This window comes from Miniopterus schreibersii, assembly GCF_964146895.1.
Source record: "Miniopterus schreibersii genome assembly, chromosome: 1".
Taxonomy (NCBI): Eukaryota; Metazoa; Chordata; class Mammalia; order Chiroptera; family Miniopteridae; genus Miniopterus; species Miniopterus schreibersii.
This window is the reverse complement of record NC_138101.1, coordinates 173,930,858-173,957,937: the sequence shown is the minus strand read 5'-3', so window position 1 is coordinate 173,957,937 and position 27,080 is coordinate 173,930,858. Positions and strand designations below refer to the sequence as shown.

The 27,080-nt window shown below is 44.6% G+C and overlaps 1 protein-coding gene across 1 annotated transcript in view; it reads right to left on the bottom strand.

Annotated features, from left to right (window-relative positions):
• RHOJ (ras homolog family member J) overlaps positions 1–27,080 on the bottom strand; it is a 73,108-nt gene that overhangs the window by 4,112 nt on the left and 41,916 nt on the right. The window contains exons 2-4 of the mRNA XM_081131808.1: positions 18,059–18,117; positions 9,258–9,422; positions 7,323–7,418 (exon numbers count right to left, since the gene is read on the bottom strand). Of these exons, the coding sequence (XP_080987934.1) occupies positions 7,323–7,418; positions 9,258–9,422; positions 18,059–18,117 (320 nt within the window). The remainder of the gene's footprint in view (positions 1–7,322; positions 7,419–9,257; positions 9,423–18,058; positions 18,118–27,080) is intronic.

Sequence of the window (27,080 nt, the reverse complement as noted above, 5' to 3'; positions counted from 1 at the left end):
TGCTATGAACATAGGGGTGCATATATTCTTTCTGATTAGTGTTTCAGGATTCTTAGGATTTTTTTTAATTAAAAAATTTTAATGTTGACATTATTGCTGGTGTCCCCCTTTCCCTCTCCCTTTGTTTTAAGAAACTTTAGAGGCATATTTTTCAGCAGTTAAAAAACCCAAAGCATGTAAAAGTAAAAATCACAAAATGCATTTATTGACAGAGACACCTCCTTGTCAGTAGATAGTCTGTGCATATTCAGATGATAAAATAAGTTTGTGCTTGCTTAGGGCCTTGTTTTAAAGCTTTTAATGATTTCATACTATGGCATATTTGATAATCACAGAATCCCCCTGAAAAATACAGAAATTCAGGCCAGAGCAATAGGTTCTCATTAGAAAAACTGTAGGGCAGAGCAGGCCATGTTTTGTAGTAAACTTCATGAGATAATTCATGAGAGGGAGACCCAGGGTTTTATGTGCTCACAGACTCAGTATGAGCCAACAGTTTGATGTGGGCCTTTTAATATTAGGGACATATGGGGAAATGCTTCTATTATGTGCCTCACATTATAAGAATAACTGAAGAATTAAAGCAGGTTTAGAAGAAGGTGGCTGAATGGTGAGCTCTTAGAACCCGTAGCAGATAAATGACTAAATCAGGGTAGAAATACTATATGCCTATTAGGGCCAGTAGCTTATGCAAATGAGTAAAGCTGGGCTGGTGCCAGGCAATAGGGAGCCATGGAGACTGTGGTACGCTATGAAGTGCCCACCACCTCTAGAGTTGACAGTATTACTCAGCTTTAGACAATTGTTGTCATGCAGGAACGTTGTTGGTTCATTATTGCCCAGCTTTGTAGCTTTCAAGAAGAGTTCGACATTTGGATTTTTAGTTAATATTTACCAACTTTTAAAATGCTCTGCCGGCCAAGCAAAACACTGACATGGGATATCTTTGGCAGCAGCCAGCCAGTTTGTAATGTGTGGACTAAAGAAATTTGTGGTTTAGCTTAGAATAGAGTGGGAACAGTCCCAGGAGTTAACATTCATTAAGGACATTCAAATAGAAAGTGAAAGAACTAGACTAGAATCTGGGTCTCTTTTCTGTGTGTTCTTTGCCTTGTTCCATGACAGTAACTGTGACCCTTATCCCTCAGCTTCTCTGTAAGAAGCTGGTCAAGTAGACAATCAATGAAGTGAGGTTGTCCACTCATTTGAAAACCCACAGATATAAAAGCCAAGCATGAAATAAAATTGTTCTAATTGGGCCCAAATATTATGCCCCTTCTTCCTTCCTTCTTTCCTTCTTTCCTTCTTTCCTTCTTTCCTTCTTTCCTTCTTTCCTTCTTTCCTTCCTTCCTTCCTTCCTTCCTTCCTTCCTTCCTTCCTTCCTTCCTTCCTTCCTTCCTTCCTTCTTTCTTTCTTTCTTTCTTTCTTTCTTTCTTTCTTTCTTTCTTTCTTTCTTTCTTTCTTTCTTCTTTTTTGGTATAAAGAATGGTTACTGCATGAGCCAAAGGAAAAATACCCAAAGAAAAGATATTGGATCTTGAAGATACATTGTATGGCTTTCATTTGACCATGGCTTGGCCTTTGGATTACAACATAATTTTTGTTTTTTAATAATGAAAAACTATTGGATGCAAGAGAGGGATGAAAGGTAGATAAAATTTTCCTAATAATGTCATTTGTTACATTTTGGGATTGTGTCCAGTGCTTGACATGAACACATGTGAAAGGCCCACTACTCTGGTGAATGTCTCCTTATAATGTGCTAGCTCTTGTCAGTCATCCTGAAAAAAATACCCAGAAAGTGCTGTGGGGCCATTCTATTTGGAATACCTCCCCACTAGTGATCACAAGCCTCAGCGGATTCTGGAAATTCCGGAGAGCTGGGCTGAGCTTTGCTCACACACAGGGTTCTGGGCCATCTGGTCCTACAGGATGGGCCAGTGCCCTCTCTCCTTGCCCTCCCCCCCACGGTGCTGCTGAACATGTCACAATTTGCCTTTTGATGGTGCAGAAGGAGCCCAAACTTGTCTTTCCAATTCAGACATTTCTGAAGATCATGAAATAGTAGATGAAGAAATTACTGTGTCACTGGGTTACTGTAACATTATTTTGACCTCATAGTTCTAGGAAAAGTAGCAGGCAGATTTTGGGTGTGATTTGGGAAATGTGTGTTTGAGAAACAGAACCCAGTTATGAGGTGAGTATTGTCCACCCTGTATCAAGTGCTCCGAGGGTCAGAGAGAAGAACTTATCCTGGTGCGAGGAAAAGGCACAGCATTATTATAGGGATTGCTAGAAACAAACACAAACAAAAACAAACACACTCCCCCTGAAAACAAGAAAACCCATTTGTACCCTCGATGGGAAATGGAATGCTATCTCCAGGAAATACTGCTTTTCTTATGGCAGCTACGGCCCCTGCCTCTTGGAGCAAAGGACCCACACAGCCAAGTGCGTAGAACCAGCCTGTACGAGCTCAGGATCTGCAGGCCTTGCGTAGACACACGTGTCAGCCATCCGGAACATGCCTCACCAAGATTTACTCTCAAGAAGAAAAATAGAGATTGAGGAACGTAAACTGAGCGAACACTTTTCTAATAATTTTCTAATAGCTAAAGTTTACTGTCTTGAAGCTGGGACATTCATTAGAGGTGTGCAGAACATAGACGCATCTGATAAGAAGAAATTGAAAACAACAAACCAACCCACCCACTGCAACTAATCAAGTGGAAGAAAACCTGTTCCTCCTTCCAGGCTGTCCTTGCAGAGGTGGGACAGGTTACCCAATAAGGGAGTGTGACTGGAAGGAACAGAGACAAAGAGGTGTCTCCAGCTGTAGGCATGTCTGAGAGGGCACACATTTAACAACAGCTACAGTTTGCTGAGCTAGACCTCGTGTTAAATTAGCTGATTGAATCATGCACAAGAACCTTACGGTAAGGCTGTCACCCTCCTCACCTGCAGCTCAGAAAAGTGATGCCCAGTGACGTTAGGGAACCTCCCTCAGGCCAAAACTAAGAAAATGGTGGAGATTTGAATTTGTCTGCTTCCAGAGCTAGAGTCTTACCCACTCTGCTGGGCTGTCTATAGATGGTGTAGGAAGTGTGGCTGAAAGAGCAAAAGTAATGAACAAATGATGAAGCAAAGGAAAAGTCAGGCCTTTCCTGTCCGTGGAGAGAAGAGAAGAGGTTAGTGGAATAGAGAGTAGGCTGGAATATAAAGGAACGGCTAAGAGCAGGGAAGCTCTTTAATTTTTATTTAAGAACGTGAAAAGGTACACAGAGAGGCCACCTTGAGAGCCAAGAAAGGGAAAAGAACCTAATGGCTGGCATGACAAAGTCCATCTCCACAAATCAGTATTATGATCAAATTACTGAAGGAGCAAAAGCGTTTCTAAGCTCGATGCATTTGCTGTTGATTTTTTTCAAGACTATGGAGAAGAGATTGCCAGCTCAAGGGTGGATAATGTGAGTGCGCTGCTTGAGTGTAGGTAATATGGAGTGGTGGGGACTGTGGCAAACTGAAGGCTGCACATCTTGTCTAAAAGACTGTTTGGAAGTTGTAGTCGATCTGGAAATGCTGGCTAGTTTTGCCAGACCTGATTTTTTTTTTTTTTTTTAGAAGCCAGAAATGGGTCTATTTATGTAAAGTTTCCAAATGGTTCAATGTTGGCTACTAAATCACATGAAAAATTCCTGTGTGGACTGATCAAAAGATTTGTAGGTGAAATTTGGCCCATCCCTTGCCGATGTGCTCCTTAGGTGTAAAGGACGCCTGTGCGTGCACTGGTGCCCCATGTGAACATTTTCTCCCTAGTCTCCTAGCGTCTTATCCTTGAAACCTGGCTCAGAGGGCGACTGCTCCAAGGAATTTTCTCTGGCTCCCTCTCCCCTGAATGTACCCTTCACTACCTCCCCCCGGTACTTCGCACACCGTGGGCATGCTTTTGTTTGCCGGCCTCTCTCCTCTTCTAGCCCGTGGGCCTTTCGAGGGCAGGGGCTGTGTCTCCCTCATCTCTGTAGCGCACACCTCAGCGGATGAAGTGACAGGTTTCAATGACAATAAGATGAAGAGGTCATGGTTGGCATACAAACGGAGGATAGCAGTGACTTTTGCAGTCAGGAGGAGAGTAAGTTGATTAACATGGCTGAACATTGATTACAGGGGTTTTGCAGTAATTTTGCTGCTTTAAGCCCTACCAGTGCCTGTTATAAACCCAGCAAGAAAAGGTGCTAAAAAAGAAGTGAGAACAATAATAAATAAGGCACAGGGCGAGGAAGATGGGAGGAGAGGGCAAACAGAGGCTAAAGACTGAAAACGGAAAAATGGTAAAATGTTTTATCAAGGACTACCTAAGGAAGTCTGAGCTTAGAAAATCACGTTTAGGTTGTATCAGATGGGACTGGGAACGAGCGTGCGCAAAGAATTTTAATCTTAGAGCTGAAGTGTGGCAGAGCTCGCCGCACAGACTGGGCACTGGGTCAATTATTGTTGAATGAATCTAGCGACACGGGCGTGTACAAATGAGCAAGAAACGAGAAAAGTAGGCTGGAGGTGAAAACACAGCGATGCGAGGAAGAGAGAGGGTCGAACACGCACGGGTCACAATGAACATTTATTATAAATTGATAGAAAGCATTTATGTAAATGTGCTTGACTTTGGAGTGTAAAGAATTGTAAATATGCATGATATAAAGATGTCCTTTTAAAAAATAAAATGCCATTTGAGAGCAAAAGGAGATGCTAGATGAGAAATGCTTTGGAAAGTGCAAAGTACTGAACAAGAGGAATCGGATATGATAAATCTGAGCTTGCAAAGGGTTTACGTTATGGGGAGAGTATGCCCGACACAATACGGGCCTTCGGCATATAAAAAAGAGGCCTGGAGCCTAAGGGTTTCTTTTCAGATTGGAGGAGGGGGCAGAAGAACATGATAGTTGAAGCCCACTGTCATCTCTCAGCTCTGGCTCCTCCTAGTGGTGTGACTTTCCTCTGAGTCTAGTTTTCTCCAGGAAAGTGGAGATAATAATATACACACCTTAGGGGGTTGCTGTGAGGATTAATGAAGACAAGGCGTGTAAGGCTTTGGCACCAAGCCTAGCACACTGCAAACACTCCGTAAATGCCAGCTGTTATTATAAACTACTTGACAGGAAAGTCAGGGAGCAGAGAAACTTAAAGCATCTCTATAATTACACGAATTGTGATGAAACAAGTTAAACTCTTGCTTGGTTTTCTTTTAAATTGGATTTTGTAAGCTAAACATGACTTTCTCTGTATCTGAGAGCAGTTGCTAGGAGAAACTGGCAAAAGGCAATAAAGTGGTGAACTCAGCCATTGTTCCTAAAATAAGTATGAAATGAGATGGGAGGCTTTGGAACGACTTCTTTTCAGAGGGAAAAAACAACTTCCCAAATGAGAAGTCAGGGTAGGATGCCGATGATGGTGGGAGACAGGCCTAAAGCAAGGGATGCAGACACCGCGCTCCTGCAGAACGCTGGGGCTGAGCCTCCGGGACCTTGTTTTGAAAAATGTACACAATTATTTATGGAGGTATATATTTATGCACCGTAGGAGGGTCACTTAAGCTGGGTGTTTGCGGAAAACATAGAAGAACCTATAGACATATATACCCATTTTACAGGAGGAAAAATAAATGGTTGGAGGAGACAATTTACACAACAGTCAGGTGCACAGCTGTGACGTCCACAAAGCTGGAATAGAATTGATGCTATTATCAGCTGTGTGAATCAAACATGTTTACTTCCTAAGGCTCTGTTTCCTCATCTGTAAAGATGAGACAAGCACTATCTGCTCAGGAGAGTTACCACAAGGCTGACATGAGACAGAGCTTGTAAAGTGCAGCGTGTACTAGGAGCTCCGAGACAGGCTCACGCTGGTGGTTCCGACGTTACGGTTCAGAGGTAGGAAGCATTCCGTCTCGCAAGTACTTGTGAGGCGTTCTCACGTATCACCCCCATAAAAACGTAATTTATTGAATTGATTTCTATTCAAGAGTATCGAATTTCGTTTTGGTACCTATAAGAAAGCTTTAATAAGAGGAATGCATATGCTGATGTTAATGAAGCATTTGTGGTTAATTTATCCTGGATCAGTTGAAGGGTTTTGGGTCTCTCTCACATTGATGTTTCTTTCTCTCTGCCTCGCCTCCTCCTTTCCACTCCTAACTCTGCTTGGGGCATGCATTTTGCAGGGTTAGTGTCTTTAGAAAGTAAAAGAAATTTCTGAAACCTCTGGCCTGGGTTGATGGATTTATGGCTAAATCAACGAAGGGTGGATTCAGGTTATGAAAAATGATTTATAACCCTTCTCTTGCATAAAGTACCTCATCCCCTTTGTCTGTTTCAGGGTCTGCTTCTGCACACATCTCGGTGGGAATTGGGAGACAGAGGTTTGGTGTCATTCCCCTCCCCCCAAATTACTATTCATGTTAAGCTCTCAAGGATGAAGAAAGGCCGCCCTAGCCAGTTCAGCTCAGTGGTTAGAGCATCTGCCCGAGGACTGAAGGGTCTTGGGTTTGATTCTCGGTCAAGGGCGTTTACCCCGGATCCCTTGCCTGTGTGGGAGGCCACCAATCAATGTGTCTCTCTCACATCGATGTTTCTTTCTCTCTGTCTCACCTCCTCCCTTCCACTCTCTCTAAAAAAATCAATGGAAAAAATATCTGTGGGTGAGAATTAACAAAAAAGAAAAAAAAAAAGATGAAGAAAGGTCTGTGAAAACAATCCCAGCTGTGAGCGAGTATCTGCAGCTTGGATCCTCCAGCTAGTTACCTTTTGGTCTTTGTGACTCTCCTAGATGCTGTTTGTGACATAAGCCAGCCTCTCCAAGTGGCCATGCATCATGTGGTGAGAAAGACTGAACAAATATAACCCTGCCAGATGCTTTACCTAAGTTTCTCCCGAGAAAACCACAAAATGCCTTTTATGGGGTCATTTAAATGAGTTACACTGATAATAAGCAGCGAGATTTACAAATACATATCTAATGGCTCTCTTTAGTCCTACTAAATATGGCAAATGGATATTCTAGAGGTTGCTAAATCAAATGCTAAGTGCCTCAGCCGTTTGAAACTCACCAAGTGTCTTTCCTAATGAAAAACATAATGCTGGCTGACTAGGCTGCTACCCAAACGGCCCCTCCTGGCCCGGGTGGGACGGAGGGGGAGTTCGAAGCCGAGAGAAGATTCTGAACACACACACGCACTTTAAGCGCAAAAGCCTGCGTGGCTCACGCATTCCAGAGCCTACGCCAGACTCTTCCCGGCATATATTTAAAGTTAAGTTCAAACCCGACCCTACCGCTTTTGCAAGCTTCACGCCGTGCTCGTACGTGAGAGGCTTCTCTTTCATGTACAGCAAACGGGCCAAGGTTTTGGGGTCGTCACGGAGATCAATCTGGCAAAAAAAACACTTGTGATAAACTCATTCTCTGTTCAGGCAGGACCAGGTATTTTAAACTGTGACATAATGGAGATATTTCCCCACACCTTGACATCTATCTATGAAGATGCCAAATTTTCTTTACGGAAGCACACATACGTGCCCATATTATGTCTGAAAATTAAGTGACTTCTTTGTAAATGTATACATCAGGCTTTCCTGGTCCTTTCCCCTTCAAAGCCATTACTCTGGGAGCTGAGGACTTTCTTCAACGAGTCTGTGGCTGTCTCAGATGTTTCTGAAATTTCCTATTTATTTCCAGAGCATTCTGATAGGGCAAACAAGATAATCGATCAGTCAGGGCCTTACAGTGAGGCTCATTTGATCCCAAATTACATTATTCATTTTTAATAGTTTATTTCTTGGCAAAATAGATATATTTTGGTTTTTTAAAACCAATCTTTACCCTCAAAGAGATGAAGATTTGCCACGTGTGAGAATATTCTAACGAATGTGCTGTGCGCTCTGAAGGCAAATCCTAAAGAGTGTTAAGCGTCGATCTTTTCAAAGGCAGACCTACTCTGAAAATAGCATGTACGTTTGGATTAGGTTTTATAATTTAACTGAATATTTTAATTGCTTTAAAATCTCAGTGTGTATGAGAACCCACGCATACATGAATGGATGTGAATGTGGGCACGTGCAGGCTTGTGTTTTAAACAAAAACTAATATATTCACATATGAGGGTCCCATCGATAAGCACATTGTGCAGCTTTACTGATTTGTGTAGTTTTTTGTTTTTTGGCCTCAATTGTTCGACTTAGTGCTCGAATCATAGAGAGACCGTCACACGTCCCCTCACATATTTTGACCCCAGGAGATCCCATCTCCATCAATATGGCCAAACATCATCACCTGGAATCGAGGCAAAGGACTTCATTTAAACAAACAAATAATTAGCTGTCAGAGCAGAAGCATCCACTGTATTATGATTTATGAATGTGTTAATTACATATCCATATCTTCTCTAGGAAATATTTTTCTGTCTTTATTTATTTTTAAAATTTCTTTTGGTCAAGCAGAATATACCATGAGAAAGAGCAAGCAGCCCATGTAACAGATAACAACAAAACCCTTCAGTATTTTTCCTCTCTATGTCTTTGGGATAGTAATTTGGGTTTAATAAAGCAAAGAACAAAAGCTATTTAAAACTATAAAAAGTTGGCACCATATTTAACACTTTTGTGCAATTACTGCTGGAAATTCAAACAATGGAAACTTATTAGCTCTCAAAACACTTCAAAGGCTCTCCCAGCCGCAGGTCTGTTCATCTGGCGTATCTGTCTTCACTCTGTTCTAAGAGCTGGAAGACCACGGGCTTAAAGGGAATAGGGTGAATTTCTGTCTTCCTTCCCCAGGAGAGTCACCACGGTGTTCCTGTCACAATGCCACTGTTTACTTTGACATTCACACCTATTTTGTGACTTTCAGACAATCATGGATTTTAGATACAAAAAAGATTAACTGATAAGTGTAATTGACATCCCACTTCATTCCTCTGGCTCCCAGCTAGAGAAAGGTGCCGATTTCAAAAAGTACTTAGTTATTTAAAAATAAAAAGCGGAGAGATTAATTTTTAAAGGTGACAACAATTCTCTCTGCTCCACATTAAGTAGCTCTCTTGTCTTTTCAATTCTTGCTAAATGATGCAGATTTTAAGAATGGCTGCTCGTAGGATTGATCTGAGATCGTCTTCTATAGTGTTGGGTAGAATAGGGTGTTGGAGAGACACATAAAGGGTCTTCCCTTTACCTCTCCCCCACCCCCCCGCCACCGCCCGCCTGTCATTTTACCTGGGTCCCTATGAGGACGTAAGGCACGTGAGGCATGCAGTCCTTCAGCTCCGGGACCCACTCCTCCTGGACGTTGTGGTAAGAGGCAGGATTTACCACTGAGAAGCAGATCAAGAACACATCCGTGTTGGGGTAGGAGAGAGGCCTCAGCTGGTTGTAGTCCTCCTGTGGGAAGAGCACAGAGTTTGAGAGCCTGGATGAGGCGGTTCCCACTGGCAAGGGAGCCACGCGGGCAAGATTCCACTGCGACCCTGTTCCTCCCCCTGCCCCGGAATCTAGAAATAAAGGAGCCATCAGTTAGGAAAACATCTTTTTGTTGTGTATGGAGATTATGAATTGCTCCCGTTTAAGATGAGCTTTAAAAAATATATTTTTAACAGCTTTAGTGAGATAATTTACGTACCGCAAAGTTCACCCATGTAACGTGTATAATTCAATAAGGACGATTGCAATGCTGCTATCACATTAGAACTGTGTTGTATGGAATGTGGATTTAAATCAGTGGGCCATTGGCCGAGGCACAGAAATTCTCTCCTTATAAAATTTTAAAAAATTGCATTCGAATTTAATTTAAAAAGCTAGTTTAAAAAACAAAGTTGTTGCCAAACCAGATACCACAATAGTTGAAGAAATATGTCGCGTGAGGATTTAGAGTTCAGAGTTTGGGATTTGTTTCTAAGTCTACCTAAAGACCATAGTGTGGCCTGATAAATAAAATGCCAGCTTAACTGTCTTCTCCCCAAAGACTTTTCAGACCAGAATATGCTCTGGTTGAAGAGTTCCTGGCTGCATAAGATGTTTATGTATATGCTGTTTTAGTGGGAGATGATAAAGACAGAATAAAACAGTGGATCATCTCAACTTTGGAAAATGTCAGCAAGTACGTTTTATCATATGTAAAACAATTTAGGAGGTGGCAAGGTAAAATCTGCTATTTCAATAGAAGATTTTATATATTTTCATAGAATTTAGTAACACATAAGCCAAAAGTAATTTTATGAGTATGTGTATATACTTTTACTATATATATGTGTATACTATGCATGTTTTGAGAACATCTTGATGCCTTGTTAGCTAACTACCTGCCTCTTCCCACTCTCCTACTCTGGGACCAATTAAATCAGAATCTCTGGAGAGTGGGCTTGCATGTCTGGGCCTTCTGACTTCCTTGATCTGGAGCTGAGAACAACTGATTTACAACATCATCATCTTCACGTCAACTAAAGATACATCAAGGACTTATTCCTAAGGGCCAGGCATTGTTTCAAGCATTTACATGCATCATCCTGTTGAATCCTCACCACTGGGACAGTGGTACCAGCAATCTCCACATTTCACAGAAGAGGAACTTGAGCTTAAAAGAAGTTCAGTCATGGAGAAATGTTGCAGAACTATTAAATATCAGGATGGAGTATTTAGCCTGAATCCAACTCTAGCTCTTAATTGTGACCACACTATTTGCTTCAAAATTTCAAGAGGCAGATTGAGCATTTTCTTGAAAATTCAGTTATCCAGGAATCTTGATATAGACTCATGCTTTACCCAGGGAGCTAAGAAATTTAGGGACCACGGAGCGTCTATTTCATGGCCTGTATCTGTTAGAAAATACCACCAGGTGGCAGCAGATACTGTATATTTAAAACCTTGAAGCTTAAAAAAACCAAATACAATTGGGAAAAATGCCACAACTACATGAGGTAGGAGCAGATAACTGGTAGTCCGAAAGCGTCACGTTTATTGGATTCTTTACCCAGAAGCTATCAAAGGAGTCCCTCCGGCTGAGTGGCTTCTGATCGCATCCTTCCTGGGCCTTATCTTGCTCTGAATTCTGATCTGTCTTCTGCGGAAACCTTCGTCTTGCAGGGTTAATCCATTAAAAGATGGGTGGATTGCCTCTGGAACGCCTAGCACTGTTAGGGATGCTACATGAACTACATGAACTGAATAAGAATTGGCAATCCGGCCGGGGGAAAGAAATGAAAATATGGAAAACCATTCGATTTAGGTGGAAGTGAGACGGGTGAAGTTTCTCTTGTCAGCTCTCTGATAATAGAATAGTTATTCGAGGGAATTGAAAAGATACAATTTCAAGACTGGAAGAGGTATCACAGATCAGTTAGTACCGTGGCTCCCAAAAGTGTGGTCCCTGACCAGCAGCACTGGCATCCCTTGGGAGCCCGGTAGGCATGCCCACTCCCAGGCCCCGCCCAGCACTCGTGTGTCTCAGTGGGTCTTCCAGGTGACTCTGTGGCAGCTGAGTTCCAGAACCAGAGGTTACTATGCTTCTTTCTCCCCTCAGCCAGTTTTGTGGTTTAAGAAACCAAAGTCTAGACTGAATTGGAACTACAGAGCCAACATACCTTTTGGGAAGCCTCACACCTGGGCCGGCTGGGCTCCTTTCAGCTCCCACTTGCCACTGGCTGCAGCTATGAAATGTGGCAGGGGGCTGAGGGTTAGTGACAGGAAGCATCCCCTGGAGACTGAGGGCTGGGCGGTGGGAGGTTGAGGAATTTGAATTGATACCAGCTGATCACTGAAGGGATTTTTCTTGCGTGTGTGATGGAGCGTGATTTGAGCCTAGGTTGGAGGTTGAGATGGTGTAAAGGGGCCGTGAGGAGTGGATACGTAGTCTAGCTGGTGTTTGAAATTGAGAGTGGAAGACCAGCACCTGAGTGCTTCTTGAAGGGACAATGTTTTAATGTAAAAGAACAACTCACATAGGGCTTTGGAGGGTTAAAGTGGACAAAGAGGCTGGGGTGAGGGTAGGGATGGGGAAGGGGGTAGGGAAGGATTTGGGATGAGGCAGGCTTTGAGTACTTCCCACCCAACTTCATCCCAAAGCCAGGAGAGGGTTTGGTCTGAAGGCACATCTGGTGTTCTGGGAGGACTATAGGTGACTATTAGAAAAATTCAGGGATGGCCTTAGCATCAAATGGCACAGATGGTGAGGAAACCATCAGGCCTGCCCTCCTCAGGCTTTATGCACTTTTGAATCCCCTGGGGTCTTGTTAAAGCGCAGATTCTTATTCAGCAGCAGGTCTGGGATGAAGCCCAGTTTCCAGATCACGCTGACACTGACACTGCCGGTCCAGGGACCACACTTGGGGTGGCAAGGACAGCCGCACTGCGCACTCCCTCCACCCCTCTTACCCCTGTTCCCGCGGTCAAGTGGGAGTAGGATTCTACTTCCAAGTTGTCTTGGGTTTAGTGACACTTAGCCCAGATTTTCAGCACATGTCTCATTTTCATGTTTTCCCCTAAATACACTCATATTGGTCAGGCTTGGTTTGGAAAATCTGGGCAACAGACCCAGGATGGGATTGCAGCACAGTGCTTAAGAGCATGGGCTAGGGAGGTGCATTCTCTGGGTCCAAATCTCAGCCCTGCCTGTGGCTACCATACAATCTCGGGTAAGTTCTCTCTGCCTCAGTTTCCTTACCTATAAAAGGAAGTTGATAACAGTGCTGGCCTCATAGGACTCTTATGGGTATAAAATGTATTAATATTTGCACACCACTTAGAACTGAGTGTTGGACATAGTCAGCCCTTTAGTGGTCAAGAGCCCATCCTGCATCCCATGCCAAAGACGGCTGCAGTGTCGCTGTCCTCAGATGTCAGGGCTGGCCCTGAAACGAACTTTTTCTAAACTGAGTGGTAATGAGACCCAAATGTTTACATGGTCCTGACTGAAACTTTGAATCAGTGTCCCTACAGGACCATTTTTCATAATCTGGGGAGAAGTAAGATTGTGTCCTAAGGTTACTTTTACCAATAACATGTCATGTGGGCAAATGCTACCTAATCCCCAATTTGTACACTTGTAAAACCACAGTAAGATGCGTGAGAGCAAGAAAGGGTGAGCTGCTCATTGAGGAAAAACACTTATTTTGAAGTTTTAGGCAAACTTTCCATAGAGGATTGATGCCAGGTTCTGTGCTCCAGATGGCCCCACTGGCTGAGCCAATAGCAAAGGGGAAGACGGGAGTCCTTCCAAGTAGACCCTGGGTTGCGTTAATGAATGCTGGCTGTACTTGCCTCCCTGACTGTCCCATGTTTCTTCAGCCCATTGGGGAAAAGGGGCTTCAGAAATCAGGGCCAGTGAAGACATGCAGTGTGCAGCCCCAGCTGAAGGGTGCAGCCCTGGCTGAGGGTACAGCTGATGGCCTTCCTGTTCCCACGTTCTTATGGTCACTGGTGACAGCTGAGCTGCTGTGGGCTGTGGTTTCACAGTAACAGAGCGCATTCTGTGCTTGTCCACATGCTGAACCTACAGGGCTTGTGAGTAGAGAACTCGGGGGTTTATCCTGCTGAGGACCAGGCTTCTAACACCAAAAGATTCTTGTTCCCCCTGGCAGTGCCACTAACGGCCACTTTTGCAAATGTTGCCTTTGAGATATGTCCACCCTGGAGTTTGGCCAGAGAGGCTACAAACTGAGCAGGGCTTCGCCCACATGGAAGCCAGGGCCCACTCAGAGAAGGAGGCAAGATGTGTTAGTACCATGGCTGGCTGTGCTCTAGGTGGAGGGAAGGGGGTGGGAGGATGCTGGGCTCAGAGCCATGACCTGGGAAAGACCCCTCTCCTAGTTTGGCAGGAATGTCCAGGCTTTGCTCCAGCATCCCCACCCCAGCATCCTGCTCTCCACTGGGTCTCTCGTGATGCATTCTAAACAAGCTGGCCTGAAGCACGTCATGGAAAAGTCGGCTCTCGGACTCTTTGTAGCTCGGCCAAAGATCTAAACTCTAGAGATCCCTCTCAGAAATATACTGTTGGCAAGACCTAAAGAGATCTGGCTCACAGGCCTGGCCTTATTGCCTCCCCAGTGGGAGCTGAGGGGTACCATGCAGAGCCACCCTGTGAGAAAGCTCTCACTTCATTGCCTAACCCAGCCATTTTCAACAGGGGTGCCCCAAGAATGTTTAAAACATGCAGCACCTGACTGTTTAGTCAGGGGCGCTGGCCTCTTTTCCCTCAGATGGTCAAATAAAAAAACGACAACAGTCAGAACAACAATGGCCATCCGGTGTGAATAAATCCAAATTCTACCTGTGTTTTTTTTTTTTCTGTCAGATTGGCAAAAAATACATTTTTTGATGTGCCATAGAATTTTAGTAATTAGTCTATGTGTGCCTGAGATAAAAAAGGTTGAAAATCACTGGCCTAACCTAATGTTTGGAATTTTACCTAATAGATGAAGCAATGTTCTGAAGACTGTTTTGAAAAGACTCTACTCAAATCCAAATATTAGTTTGTTTCAGGCTTTGGGGAGAGAGCTAATGTTTACCAGCAGCTGCCGTGTGCCGGCCGTGGACACACGAACCTCATTATAAACCCTCTTTAGCAAATGCTTGGCTGGCTTGCGCAGAGCTGGGAGAGGGTCTCAGGTAGGGCCGGGGGGGCTGCAGTTGTGCCCAAGGCAACGAGGCGCGGCCAGAAGGTGGGAACCAGGACAAACAATTTGTTCAAGGGTAACTTTGAGGGTAGAAATAATGAGCTCCTATCGCTTTACCTTTCAGAGCACATGTGCTTCTTGAGGTTGGTTTCGTCACCTCTGACCCACAGTTAGCTCAAGACAGAGACGAGGGACACTGCTCCTTGGTTTATTCATGAAAGACAATCTAATTATTCATAGCAAGTTGGAACTCTACAGCCGGGTTCAGAGACTGATTTCCTTTTAGTGGTTCAAGGAGCAATCGAGTTAGGATCACTACTCTTTCTTATTAGCAACTCTGGCTAAATGAGTATTTTGGAGTTAGTTATAGATGTTCCTTAGCCATGTGGCTGCAGCAACATTACTAGACTGCAACTGAGGAGGCTGGACTATTCTTCCTGAGGCAGGGGATGGAAATTTGGGGACAATGCTTCTAAATTAAATTTGTTACAAAGTCTTACTGGTAGTCATAGAACCATGGGAATCTACTCATGTGATATTTTCCACCCCTTCCTCCTAACACTAGAAACCAGGCTGCAACCACCAAAGACTTCTAGAGGAGTGTTTCTCAAATTTCAGTGTGCACACCAGTCCCCTGGGGGTCTTTTAAAGATAAATTTTAGAATTAGTAGGCGGGGTGGGGCCTGAGATCTGCATTTCTAATAGGGTCTCTGGTGACGTTGATGCTGCTGGTTACTGGACCACTGTTTGAGTGACAAGGTTCTAGAACAGTGGTTCTCAAAGTAACAGCATCACCAGGAAACATGTTAGAAATGCAAATTCTTGAACCCCACCTGTAGAAGAAGAAACTCCGGGCTGGGGCCTGGTGGCCGGGTTATTTTTACAAGGCCTCCAGGTGATTGTGCTGCCTGTTCAAATGTGAGACACTCTGGTCTACAGAATGAACTGCCTGTCATCCTTAGTGTGACAAATTCCAACATTTAATAATCCTGTACTGCGAAAGGTCTCCCTTAGGTCCAGCCGCAAATCATTTTGCTTAATTACTCCATTTCTTTTAGGCTTTCTTGGAGTCATCTTTTTATTTTTTTTAATCCTTACCTGAGGAATCCATTGAATTGGGGGAGGGGGGGAGGGTGGAGAGAAAGAGAAAGAAAGAGAGAAACATTGATGTGAGAGAGAAACATTGGTTGTCTCCCATATGTGCCCTGACTGGGAATCGAACCTACAAGCCAGGTATATGCCCTGACCGGGAATCGATCCTGTAACCCTTCTGGTGCACAGGATGACACCCCAACCAGCTGAGCCACCCGACTGGGGCTCTTGGAGTCATCTTTAAAGGTCCTAATCATAGACTGTGAGGCTCAGAGAAAATGTAAGACATGTTCTGAATCCTTTCCCTCATGTTTTATGCTCCCCTACGAGCCTTGTCTACCGCTGAGCTTTCAAAGTAGCTGCTGGAAAGGATTAAAGTGAAAGTTAAGTTGAAGAAATGCCTGTAACCATTTGTTGCTATAGCTTCCCTGTGTCAGAGGCTTAGGTCATTCTGCTTTCTTCAATTCAGAGTTTAAAGATATTTTTACCCTGCCTTAGCGCTTCAGCTCCTATGCTAGTATTGTCTAAAAATTTTTCTAAAAAGGACAGAGCAGTGGGAAAGAAGAATTAAACTCCACAAGAGCTTTTAAACCGTTTTATTGAATTTGAAATTAAATAGAGGCCTGGGGAGGTTGTTATGGGGGCAATCAGCGCACAGAAGCTTACAATTGCCATGGACTGCTATAGAAGAGGGAGCCCTGGATGGCACGAGGGGCCCAGAGCGCTCTTTAGAAGGCAAGGGAAACAGAGCTTTCGGAGTCAGGCAATAATTCTTGCTGTACTGAACTTTTCAAACTGGATTTAATATCTATAAAATCTGACTAGAGGGGAGAAGGGTGTAAACTTCTCTCTCTTTAAGGCTGCGAGTCTCTGAGGCATGGGGACACCCCAACGATTATGTGATTGGGTTCAGCATCTCCAGCCCAAAGAGCAGTGTACCCCTATTGCTGAAATGCTTTCTGCTGGAGAAGCAGCCAAGTAGGACCTGCACTCAGGCCCTTGTACTTAGCACAGAGGGGCCAAACCAATTTTTCCATGTTGGGCCAGCTTAGGGGGCATCCTTTCCTAGTCCTGTGTCTTGGTATTGATGCGGTTTTCCAGTTCCTGAGGGGAGCTGACCCAAAGAGCCATCTGCTGACGAGGGGAAACTGGAAGGAGCCTTGAGTCTGGTGCTAGGTTTTCCAGGTTCCCCACTTCCACCTGCCCAACACCAGCCTTTGATGTCCACAGACAGTGGTCCTTGCAAATGTGTACAGAAATCCCAAAGAAAATCCTCTCAAAATTTCCTGTTTTTTTTTCTTTTTTCTCTCTATTAATAGAGCTTTCAAGTTGAGCAAAAAGACAGATCTCCAGATAATTGTTTTTTTTTTTTTTTTTTTTAAAAAGGCCTAGACAAATATAAATAACTATAAATAACAAGTACCAGGAAACTCACAGTGGGAAAGCACATGGTCAGACCTTCACTCCAAAGGACTTAAGATGTAAGACTAAACAACCCGCTGATTTTGACCTAAATAAATGACCCAAGACATATGGTAGCAAAAGCTCTATCGAAGAAATTGGCCCCCAGCTATCAATTGCTTAAGGACTTCCTTTCCAACCCATGAACTTACAACATCAGAAACTTTGCATAATGGGGCGTGGGGTGTGAGGAAAGAAAGATAAGGTGGCATTTCCACCAGGTAGAGCGTGTGCTGATTTAGTGCTGAGAGCTCTAGTTCGTTGCCTTACGTTATTGGTTGGCCAGGTTTTCCAACCTGAAGAAACATATCTTACAGAGTGAGAATATTTCAGAAATCTTAGAGAGTTTAGAGTCAACCTCTAGCTATTCAGTTATTCACTTTTGGAAAACATCTAGTCCTGGCTTCTCTTGCTCCCAACACCTCCCCCTCCTTCCTACCAACCACTCCCTATCCCCTATCTCGTCTGGACCTTTTCACAGCTCATTAGATGGTTCAAATAAAGGGTGGGCAAAGAATAGAGCAGGAAAAAAATAATGGGTGAGACTCAAACTTATGAAATTGACTCAGTAATTGTAGATTTGGAATTGGTATGGGTAGGAAGAAGTTAAGAGTCTTGGCCAAATACATTATTTTGGTTATTGTTAGTCATCAGTCAATGAATGAGTTACTTTGCCTATCAACATCTTGAATCATGTAATGGTTTAGTTTTTTGTAATTACAAATATTTTTAAGACATTAAGAATAGGCTTTAGTTGTCATTTAGGTAGACAATAAATTTGCCCCCAGTGATCAGAAGAGGTCATATCTATTGAATGAACCAAGATAATAAAAATAAATCAAGGTAATAAAAATTTACCTGTCCAGCAGTGTCATACAGTCCGAGCAAGTGTTGCTTGCCTCCCACTGTCACGGTAACTAGAGGGGAAGAGAAAAGGAGAGTCCATAAATACAAGCTGCAATCAGGAGCCTTCACATCTTTCCATGCCAACATCTCCCTGGCATACGCCCATCCATGTGTATTCTAAAGCAAGATGACAGCGTGATTTCCAAATGAGAGACAACCTTGGGCTACAGTAAGAGTGGATGGGCTGAGCCAAGTCCAAATTTCTCAAATGAGATTGTTATCGGGGAGGCTGGGGTCTTATCTTCCCCACTGGGTGCTGGGGGTGGAGTCCTTACGATACCTTGAGAAAAAGAATTTTCTGAGACTCCCACAGGAGGATGAGTGATTTTTATTTGCATGGAATTATATCCCCGGGTTTCCAAAGTCCTATTTCCCTTAACCCAGTCCTGGAAGAAGTGTAATTGGGGTTTCGGTAGAGCTAAAAGCAAAGCCAGTGTCCAGAGTTTCTGTTCCATGTTGCAGCTGGGTCCAGCTCAGCGTCAGGCTGGTTGCAGTCCATTCGTCCATTGTGTGTGGGGTCCACAGGGCCGTGGGCCATGAGGGCAAATGCAGGAGAACCATGAGAGTGTGACCCTTGCAAGAAGAGTCCCAAGATAGCGAACTTCTTTGTTCAGGGGGTTAAATATTCCAAATTTCACACCCTTGCAGTGGCCACACCCATTCTGGCCAATGACCTGTTTCCAGGTGTGACTGGCAGGCGAGTACCCTCTCTCTGTCACCCCAGCTTTACCAGGTGTGTATCTATCTTCCCTTTGCCGGACCCCTGGGGAGTGTAAAGATGTAGCTTCCTGGCAAACTGCCCAAATGACATGCCTATAATATTTGGCCTTCCCTTTGCTCCTTTCCTGTTATTAGTAACTAGGTTAATTGCAACGGTATCAAGATGAATATTATTGGTGCCTCTCATTGATCTCTACCAGGCTCCAGAATATCAAGCTCCTGAAGGTCAAGAACCCAGGACTTTTTCTTGGTTAGGTTATTTTCTCCTTTTGTTTGGTCTGAACCGCCTTTCAGGACACAGAATTGTGTAAGCAATTTCTCTCTTAGAAATCTGTTTTTATCCGTCTTTGAAATGTTAATAAACCCCCCCAAACAAAGAATATTAACCCACCTGCATATTTTATAACCTAAAAAGACAAAGCAAATAATGAAACAAGATGGGTTCCATATTTATTTAAGAATTTTTTTTTTTTTTTTAAATTGAATATTCCTATGCTTTAGCTCAACTGATTCATTACAACTTTGAACCTTGGTAGCAAGAGGACATGTTGTACGGGTTCAGTTTCACATACCTAAAGGGTGTATATAGAGTGAAAATGGAGAGTTTGATTCACCCAGCAGGCTTACTGCTTTGCCAAGCAATTGCACCCGAAAGTGAGAAGTAATAGAGGGATACCAACCACTCTGTACATGTCTGGAAATGAAATAAAGTCTCAACTTGAAACCAAACTGAGATTGAACAGATTGAATGCATAATACACTTCTCTTGGTGAGTGGAAAGAGCAAATTTAGATTTCCAAAGAAATTGAATTTCTTTTGGAAAAAGGAAGTAAAATAATAAAAGAGAATGTGATTTTTCCTAGTTGATTAAAACCCGTGCAAATGCAATGTACAGCTGATTTTTGATGCCTCCTACCAGGAGTTATGCAGGAAATGAAAGATAAACTGGATTAGCAATCTTTTATTTTTATATTTAAAATTTTTTTAAATTGATTTTAGAGAGGAAGAGAGAGAGAAACATCGATTTGTGGTTCCACTTATTTACACATTCATTGGTTGACTCCCTTACGTGTCCTGACCAGAGATTGAACCCAAAACCTTAGTGTATCCGGATGACACTCTATCCAACTGAGCTACCTGGCCAAGGCTGAATTAGCAACCTTTTAAAACCATATCTCCAACCTATGCCAGGCAAATTCTCTACTCTGCTGCTCAGAGTTGCTGATTCGTACCTATTTTACTTGTATTTGTTTGCAGGTTCACGGGCTACAGAGTAGTTCTTAATGGCTCATTCTTTGCAAAGCACTTGTTTAAAAGTACTGCCTCCACAGACAATGGGAACAATTTTTCTATCTACTCAGATCACTCTGTGTGCAGCTTGATAACATGGCTGCAGCCACTCAGATGGGCTTTGAAATGTGTATTTTAAAGTGGTGAACCCGGCTCCATCCAACCCTGGTGACAACGCTGATGGAAGAGGAGATTTTAAACATTTTGACTTCCTTTCAAATGTCAGGCTAGCAGTGGAAATGAAGACGAGATGGCGTTGGCCTGGAGCTCTTTTTCCCATTCTGGTTTCCTTTTCCTGCATGCTTTTGCTTAAGTCCAACCAGATGTTCCCAAAATCTGCCTAAATGGTGTCTTTAGTGACCAATTCACTACCTAGTCATGGGTCAGAAATAAAGGGAGGAAATCTAGCCACGAAACATGGGATTCCCTGCCTCTAGCGAGCCCAGTACATGCTGGCCAGGGGCACCTGTTTGGGCGGCCCCCTCGGACCATGCCACGACCAAGAGGCCCAGAGCCATCTGTGGAGCGAGCACTACAGGCTGAGTCACCCTCGCGGCTCCACTGAGCACTGCAAATATTCCTAAGTGATGGCTCTGACCTTGGCCACCGGAGCCCTGAAGCTCCTGTCCTGGTTTTCTCAGAGAACAACCATTCCCTCCAGTCGGCCTGTCCTCAGGCCTCACCCTGTTCTCCCCTGGCAGCTGTGAGGCCAGCGCCAGCCAAGGAAGGGTGGGCTGTGGGCCGAGAGCCTTTTTTCCCTCTGGCCTTCCCTTCCTCCTGGGTTTCAGTTCTTGGGCTGCTCAGTATTGGGAGTAGGAAGCCTCCTGTCGTGCAGCTTGGAGAGGAAGGGTTTACCAGCAAGGCCTGGGCACGGGGCAACATAGTAAGCAATATGCCAGGGCGGCTTGGAGAGGTGTAGGAACTCGCGGTAGGGGTATTATTGTGTGTACATGTGTGTGCATGTGCATACATGTGCATGTGCATACGTGTGTGCATGCTCATGGGACATGGGAACACCAGAGGGGCCCTGCTGCATGTGCGCACACACACTGCTGGAGCGCAGTCAGAGAAGGCTTTCTGTAGGATGTGTCTGAGCTGAGTCCCAAGGATGGCCCGAGTTACCCCAGGTGCATTGGCAGGAGGGATAAGGGGGGCTCAGGAGCTCCCGGGGTGCATGGGGGAGACGGAGAAGAGGTGGGAGTGCAGGGTGGGACTGTGCGGGCTCACTAATGGAGACTTCATCCTGAAGGCTTTGTTTAGCTATGAAAGTCCTGAATTCTTCTTTTCCCCAAAGAAAGTGAAAGAGAAGGAATTAAAGTAATTTCCTTGGGCTCTGGCAAATGGTGAGGAGAGGGAGGATGACATTGGGGTAGAAGCCTTGTGGGCTCTCAGCTTCGCTGGGTAGTGGGTTTCTCCTCTGTGTGTTTGGCCAGCTCTGGAGAAATTGAAAGGAAGGGAGCAGAGCTTGTGCCCCTGACTCTGGAGATCACTTTTATTCTCTTCTCTGCCCTTTTATTTTCCCATTTTATTGGAAGGCAGATAAGTGGATCGCACAGTTGGTGCTAGAGAACATCCAGGGACAGCCAGAGACGGATCCAAGCGTTAATCACAGATCGTGGGTTGTCCAAATGGCTTTGTGAGTCTTTGCCTTGGACTAGCAGGGGATGCCTTATCGTTGCCAACAGGCTGCCGTGTCCTCTGAGGCCCCTGTTTGGAAATGAATCAGCCGCAGCAGCCCAGAAGGCAGGTGTGCCCTAAAACGCTACTGGTAAACGTCGTGAGGTTGGAAGAGCAGGATCTTTCAAGTCAGGTGGATCTGCATTACAATCCTACCTTTGCTCTTCGCTCTCTGCGTGACCTTGGGAAAGTCAACGAACACCTCTGAGCTCGATTCCTTATTTGTTACAAATGGGGATAATGTTACCTATCAAAGTGAGGACTTGTGCAGAGGAAATTAAATGAGAAAGTGCCTGGCATACAGCCTGGCCCATAGTGGGTGCAATTGTTCCTTTCCCTCCATCAACAAATGCTCATTGAACCTCTTCTAAGAACATGCTCTCAACTGTATACCTCATGTGCATTAACTGGCACATAGCAGGGTCTTAATATTTGTGAATTACTAGCCACTTTCTACCCTAAATGATAGCTATTTAGATCATTTAGATCGCTTCTGTCTCCCACTGGGCAAGAAGACCCCTGAGGACAGAATTTCCACACCCCATGTCCTGCACAGTACGCAGTGTGGATGCTGGCGAATGCAGTAGACGCTGAACACACAGGATGGAAATGGAGCACCAGGGGCAGCTCAGGCAGAGGGGAGCCCTTCAGACTGTGCAGACCTGCAGCTCGAAGCTCCCTGGTGAGGTGCTAACTGCTGGGAAGCGCCTGCCGCCAGCAAATCTGCCCGGCAGTCAGTGGTCAGGCTAAAATCCCAGATCACCTTCTATTCTCGGAGCTATTAGAGTTGTTTTCTGAGTTTAGAGAGGTTTTAAAGCAAGTGGGTCAAATGACCTGCTAATGGCTCAGATGGTTCTCTCCACAAAGTGTGAAAAGTTGTCTGCGACCTGTTAAGTATGTAAAATGAAGGCCTTCTTCTTGCCAAATCCCCCGAACCCTTTGCTTCCAGTGTTTCTTCCTTGTGTAGATCAAAGTGGCTAATTTTGCTAAATCTAAGTCATGGGTTTGATTTTTTTGAAGGTCAGTTAGTTTCACCCAGAGAGAAAATGTCCCAGGCAGGACCCGAGCTTGCCCCCCTCAGCATTTCAGCTACCTCAGAAACCTGTGTGTCACTTGTAAACCTGAATGAGGACATGTTGGTCACTCCCTGTAAACCAGCTCGGCCCACCAGTCCAGCCCATCAGTAGTACTAGGAACCTGGGTCAAAGCCCCTTCCTTGTTGGCTGGCGGGCTGGTCATCTCAGCTGCCAAGAACGGTCTTCTGAAATCAATATTATGAATATATGGTGAATGCTGAGAACTCAAATGCTGGAAACGTCAGGCCAGTTAGGAGGAAGCCTCTGAGTGCCCTTCAGTCCCAGCACATGGCCAGCTGCCTGCATCACTCACGTCAAGTGTATTCTATTTGGCAGCAGAGGGGAGCAGACCTGACTGGGTGTGTGGATGTAGTACCATAAAGGTGTTATTTTGGAGGAAGAAACACTAGATTATAGACATAGCAAGAAATAGAATTTTAAGAAAGTTAATAACATGGCTCTCATGGAAATATAGGATGAGGGTATGTCAAAGATTATTAACTCAATAGTGAGAGAACCAGTAGGATGATAAATCTTGTTCCAAGAGCGTTTTGAGGAAGTGGGCATAGACAGGTACTTAAAAAGCAAAATGTCAGAATGACGTGGCTGTGTTCAACAGGAAACTGGTTATTGTCCTGTGGAAAAGAGAGCCTTTGGTGTTTTCTTTTATACTAAACAGTGATTGTTTGCATCTCTACCCAACAAGATTTACAAACTGACACGCGACTTCAGAAAGTCTAAGCTTTTAGTTAATGGTAGAATCAAGTGAAGGTATATTACCCTAGCTTACTACTCCTTGGGGGAGGGTGTTGAACACTAACCGCCCCAGCATGACATGGGAAGGACAACTGCATGCTTCTGCCTTATATCCAAGTTTCAGATAATTTTTCTCGGTGTCTGAACTGAAGTCTGTACTTTGCTACTCACTTGGTGAGATGTCAGGCAATTCTGTATGTCTCTCTCTCACCAAATCATATCTGCCCTAAAGGGACACGCACACTCTTCATAAGCTGTTCAGAAGCCAGGGGGTAATCATCACAGCAGCTCGTCTGTGTCTAGGGGGCTGCAGGAAATGGGGAGCTTAAGCGGAGGTTCGCAGCCCTGGCGGACGGAGATCTTCAGCAGCGCCACCTCCTCTCCTCCCCTCCCACTGACCCTCAGCCCCGCCCTCTTCCTTCCCCAGCTCGTCTGCGCGGTGACTCACGGAGCTCGCGTGTCCACTCTTGGGGGCAGCTTGTGTGTGTCTGTGGCCTGCTTTACACCTCACAGATATGCATGCACATTTTATAAGGAACCAACTCAGAGTCCCCTTAAGTTAAAATAAGTTAGAAAACACAGAAGCATGGAACAGACTGAGGGATCTCAGAGGGCAGGTGGGGGTGGTGGAGTGGGTGGGGAGAGATTAACCTAAGAATTTATATGCATATATGCATAACCTATGGACGCAGACGATAGTGTGGGGAAGGCCTGGGGGGGGGGGGTGCAGGGTGGAGGGGATCAATGGGGGAAAAAGGGGGATATTTGTAATACTTTCAACAATAAAGATAAATTAAAACATGAAAAAAGTTAGAAAACAGTATGAAACTAGAAGTAAACAATACATTTTCATAAACATGAACGGTGGTGAATCCTTCCTGGTGAGATTTTATCTGTCCCACACGCGTGACCCTCTTAAGGTGGCTTGAAACCCTTTTTACTCCTCTGCACGGCTCACCTCCGCCTGCTCCTTTCCCTTGTTTGCTAAGAACGTGTCTTGTTTCCCTGAGCAGAGGGGTGTGTGTGTGTGTGTGTGTGTGTGTCTGAGATAAAACTTGCTGGGGGAAATCTCCTATTTGATGCACTGGCAGGAGGTCCTGTTTCTGTCGAACAGACTGAGGAGAAAATCCAATAAGCTTCCTGAAAATCCGTTAGGACTCTGAGCCGAGGGCTTGCTTTGGCGAGGTCCGCATATTCATCTGACAGCAACGAGAGGCCATTTGAAGAGGGTGACGTGTCTGTCGGGCACCTTGCCTCCCTGGTCATGTTTCTTTTATCGGATAGGTATGCCTGCTGGGACAGGGCATTTGGTTTGTAGTTATTCCACGTTGTAACCACCCTGGATTTTAAGGCAGAAGAACTGGTCGGAGCCTGTGGCTTATTGTGAAATAACTCTGGGACCTTCAGCAAGCCACAGCTTCCCTATGTCTTGATTTCTTTCTTTTTTTTTTTTACTGACAGAATGGAATTTATTTGAGGAGCTGAGGAGATCATGACTATGAGAACTCTGTCCACCAAAGCTTACGCTAATGTAAGGTGGCATCACCAAGCGCACGGCTTCTTAAATGACAGCTTCTGGGACCAGAGCTCGCTGGAATGAAGTCGCACTGGTTCTGGGTGTAGGGTGGCTGTTCAGGAAAGATCTTTCCTCGCCAGTACTTGTTTGATGATGGAAGAGGAGGGGGGACGGGAGTGGGGAAAGGAGGACTTGGGACTGACTGAGGATGGGGCCAGACCAAAGACAGGGCCATGATTCTATGACATCCACATCCTGAAATATCAGAGTCTTGCTTGGCCTCACCCCCCCTCCCTCAACATTCGCTTGGGCTCCACGTCCTGCCAATTCTCCTTGCTGAGCACCTCCAGAAACCAACTCCTCTCTACCATCCTTGTGGCCTTCTCACTGCAGCCCCTCACCCCAGCCTTGCCCACTGCGAAGGGCTCCAAACCCACATCCTTTCTCCAGGCTCCAGCTTCTGTGCTGTTTTTTCTCACTGCCACCAGTCCACGCAGCTGTGGCTCCCAGTCGTCACCAAGATACAATTCAAATACCTTCCAAGAGTTACGGAATCTTTGTAATCTGGCTTCTGGTTTACCTTTCCAGATCTCTGATTTTTTGCCATCTCACAATCCAGAGTTACTGCAATCTGTTATACTCATGATGCCTTTGCGAAGCTGTTCACTCTGGAATCTGGAAAAGAAATTCTAGAATGCTTTCTCTATACCTGTCAGCCTGGAAAACTCCCATAACCTGGAAAGTTCACTTCCATAATTGCTCCTTGATGCCTGCCAAGTACCTTAAGCCTCTTTTCCATGCTTACTTGCCCATTAGGCCATAAAGTGCTGTGTGTTATTTATTCTCATGTCCCAGCATTTAGAATGGGCCTGGCATGTAGCTTTATAAATATTGGTTGAGTAACTGAACAGTGCATTTTAAAAACTCCAACCAAACTGGAGGTTTTCTCTGAGGCATCTATTTTCAATAGATTAGTCTTTAGCATTTTTCAAAGGGTCACCATGGGCGTTTCTGGACACTGAGTGGCAGGATGGAGTCACCAGCAATGACACCCTATACACTAAAGCAGGCCTACCTGTTGTGAGGGGATGCCAGGGAAACATGGCTCTCCTGGGTGGCATCTGTGCTCAGACACTCTTTTACTTTTCCAGGCAACTTTCACCAGCTCTAGGGCTGCTGACTCTAGGCCAGCGGGCAGGGCCACTGCCAAGGTGTCCTGAGGGCCACTGTGACTGTGCAACTTACAGTAGTCAGGCTCCCTGGCAGTAGCCACAGAGTACAGGGAGCTGTCTTTTAATTAAGACTTTGGGAAAAAGTGACTGAATTATAAATGAAGCCAGCACATGGAGGTTTGTGGTCTGCAAACCAGACCATACTCTTTGCCGAATCCTCTGTATGAAGAAAAACTTTTAAAAAATGCTGGCTCCTTTAGTCAGAGTCATATATCGCTAGAATCAAGCTGCAATTGAGGTATAGACATCAATGGGAGAGAGACACATTGATTGGTTGCCTCTCGCACGCACCCAGACTGGGGCAGGTATCAAGCCTGCAGCTGAGGTGCATGCCCTTGGCTGGAATCAAACCTGGGATCCTTCAGTCTGTGGGCCAGCACTCTAACCCCTGAGCCAAACAGGCCAAGGCACTATGTAAGTTTTTAAAGAATATTGAGGAATGTAGTAAAATATTGAGGATATAATGCTAGGTAGTAGGAGATAAAATTCTACCTTGCATATGTAAAAATATTTATAGAAAACGCTTTAAATTTTTTCCATACTTTGTTACCAAGAACATGTAAATCAGACAAACGATATTTGGGTGCCCAACAATCATGGTTATGTTGCTATTATTGTTGTTATATACAGATTGGATTAAATGTCATCACAGTTGCCTCCCATCACTTAACTTCTATCATTTCTTCTTGGTCCACTCTCTGATTGTG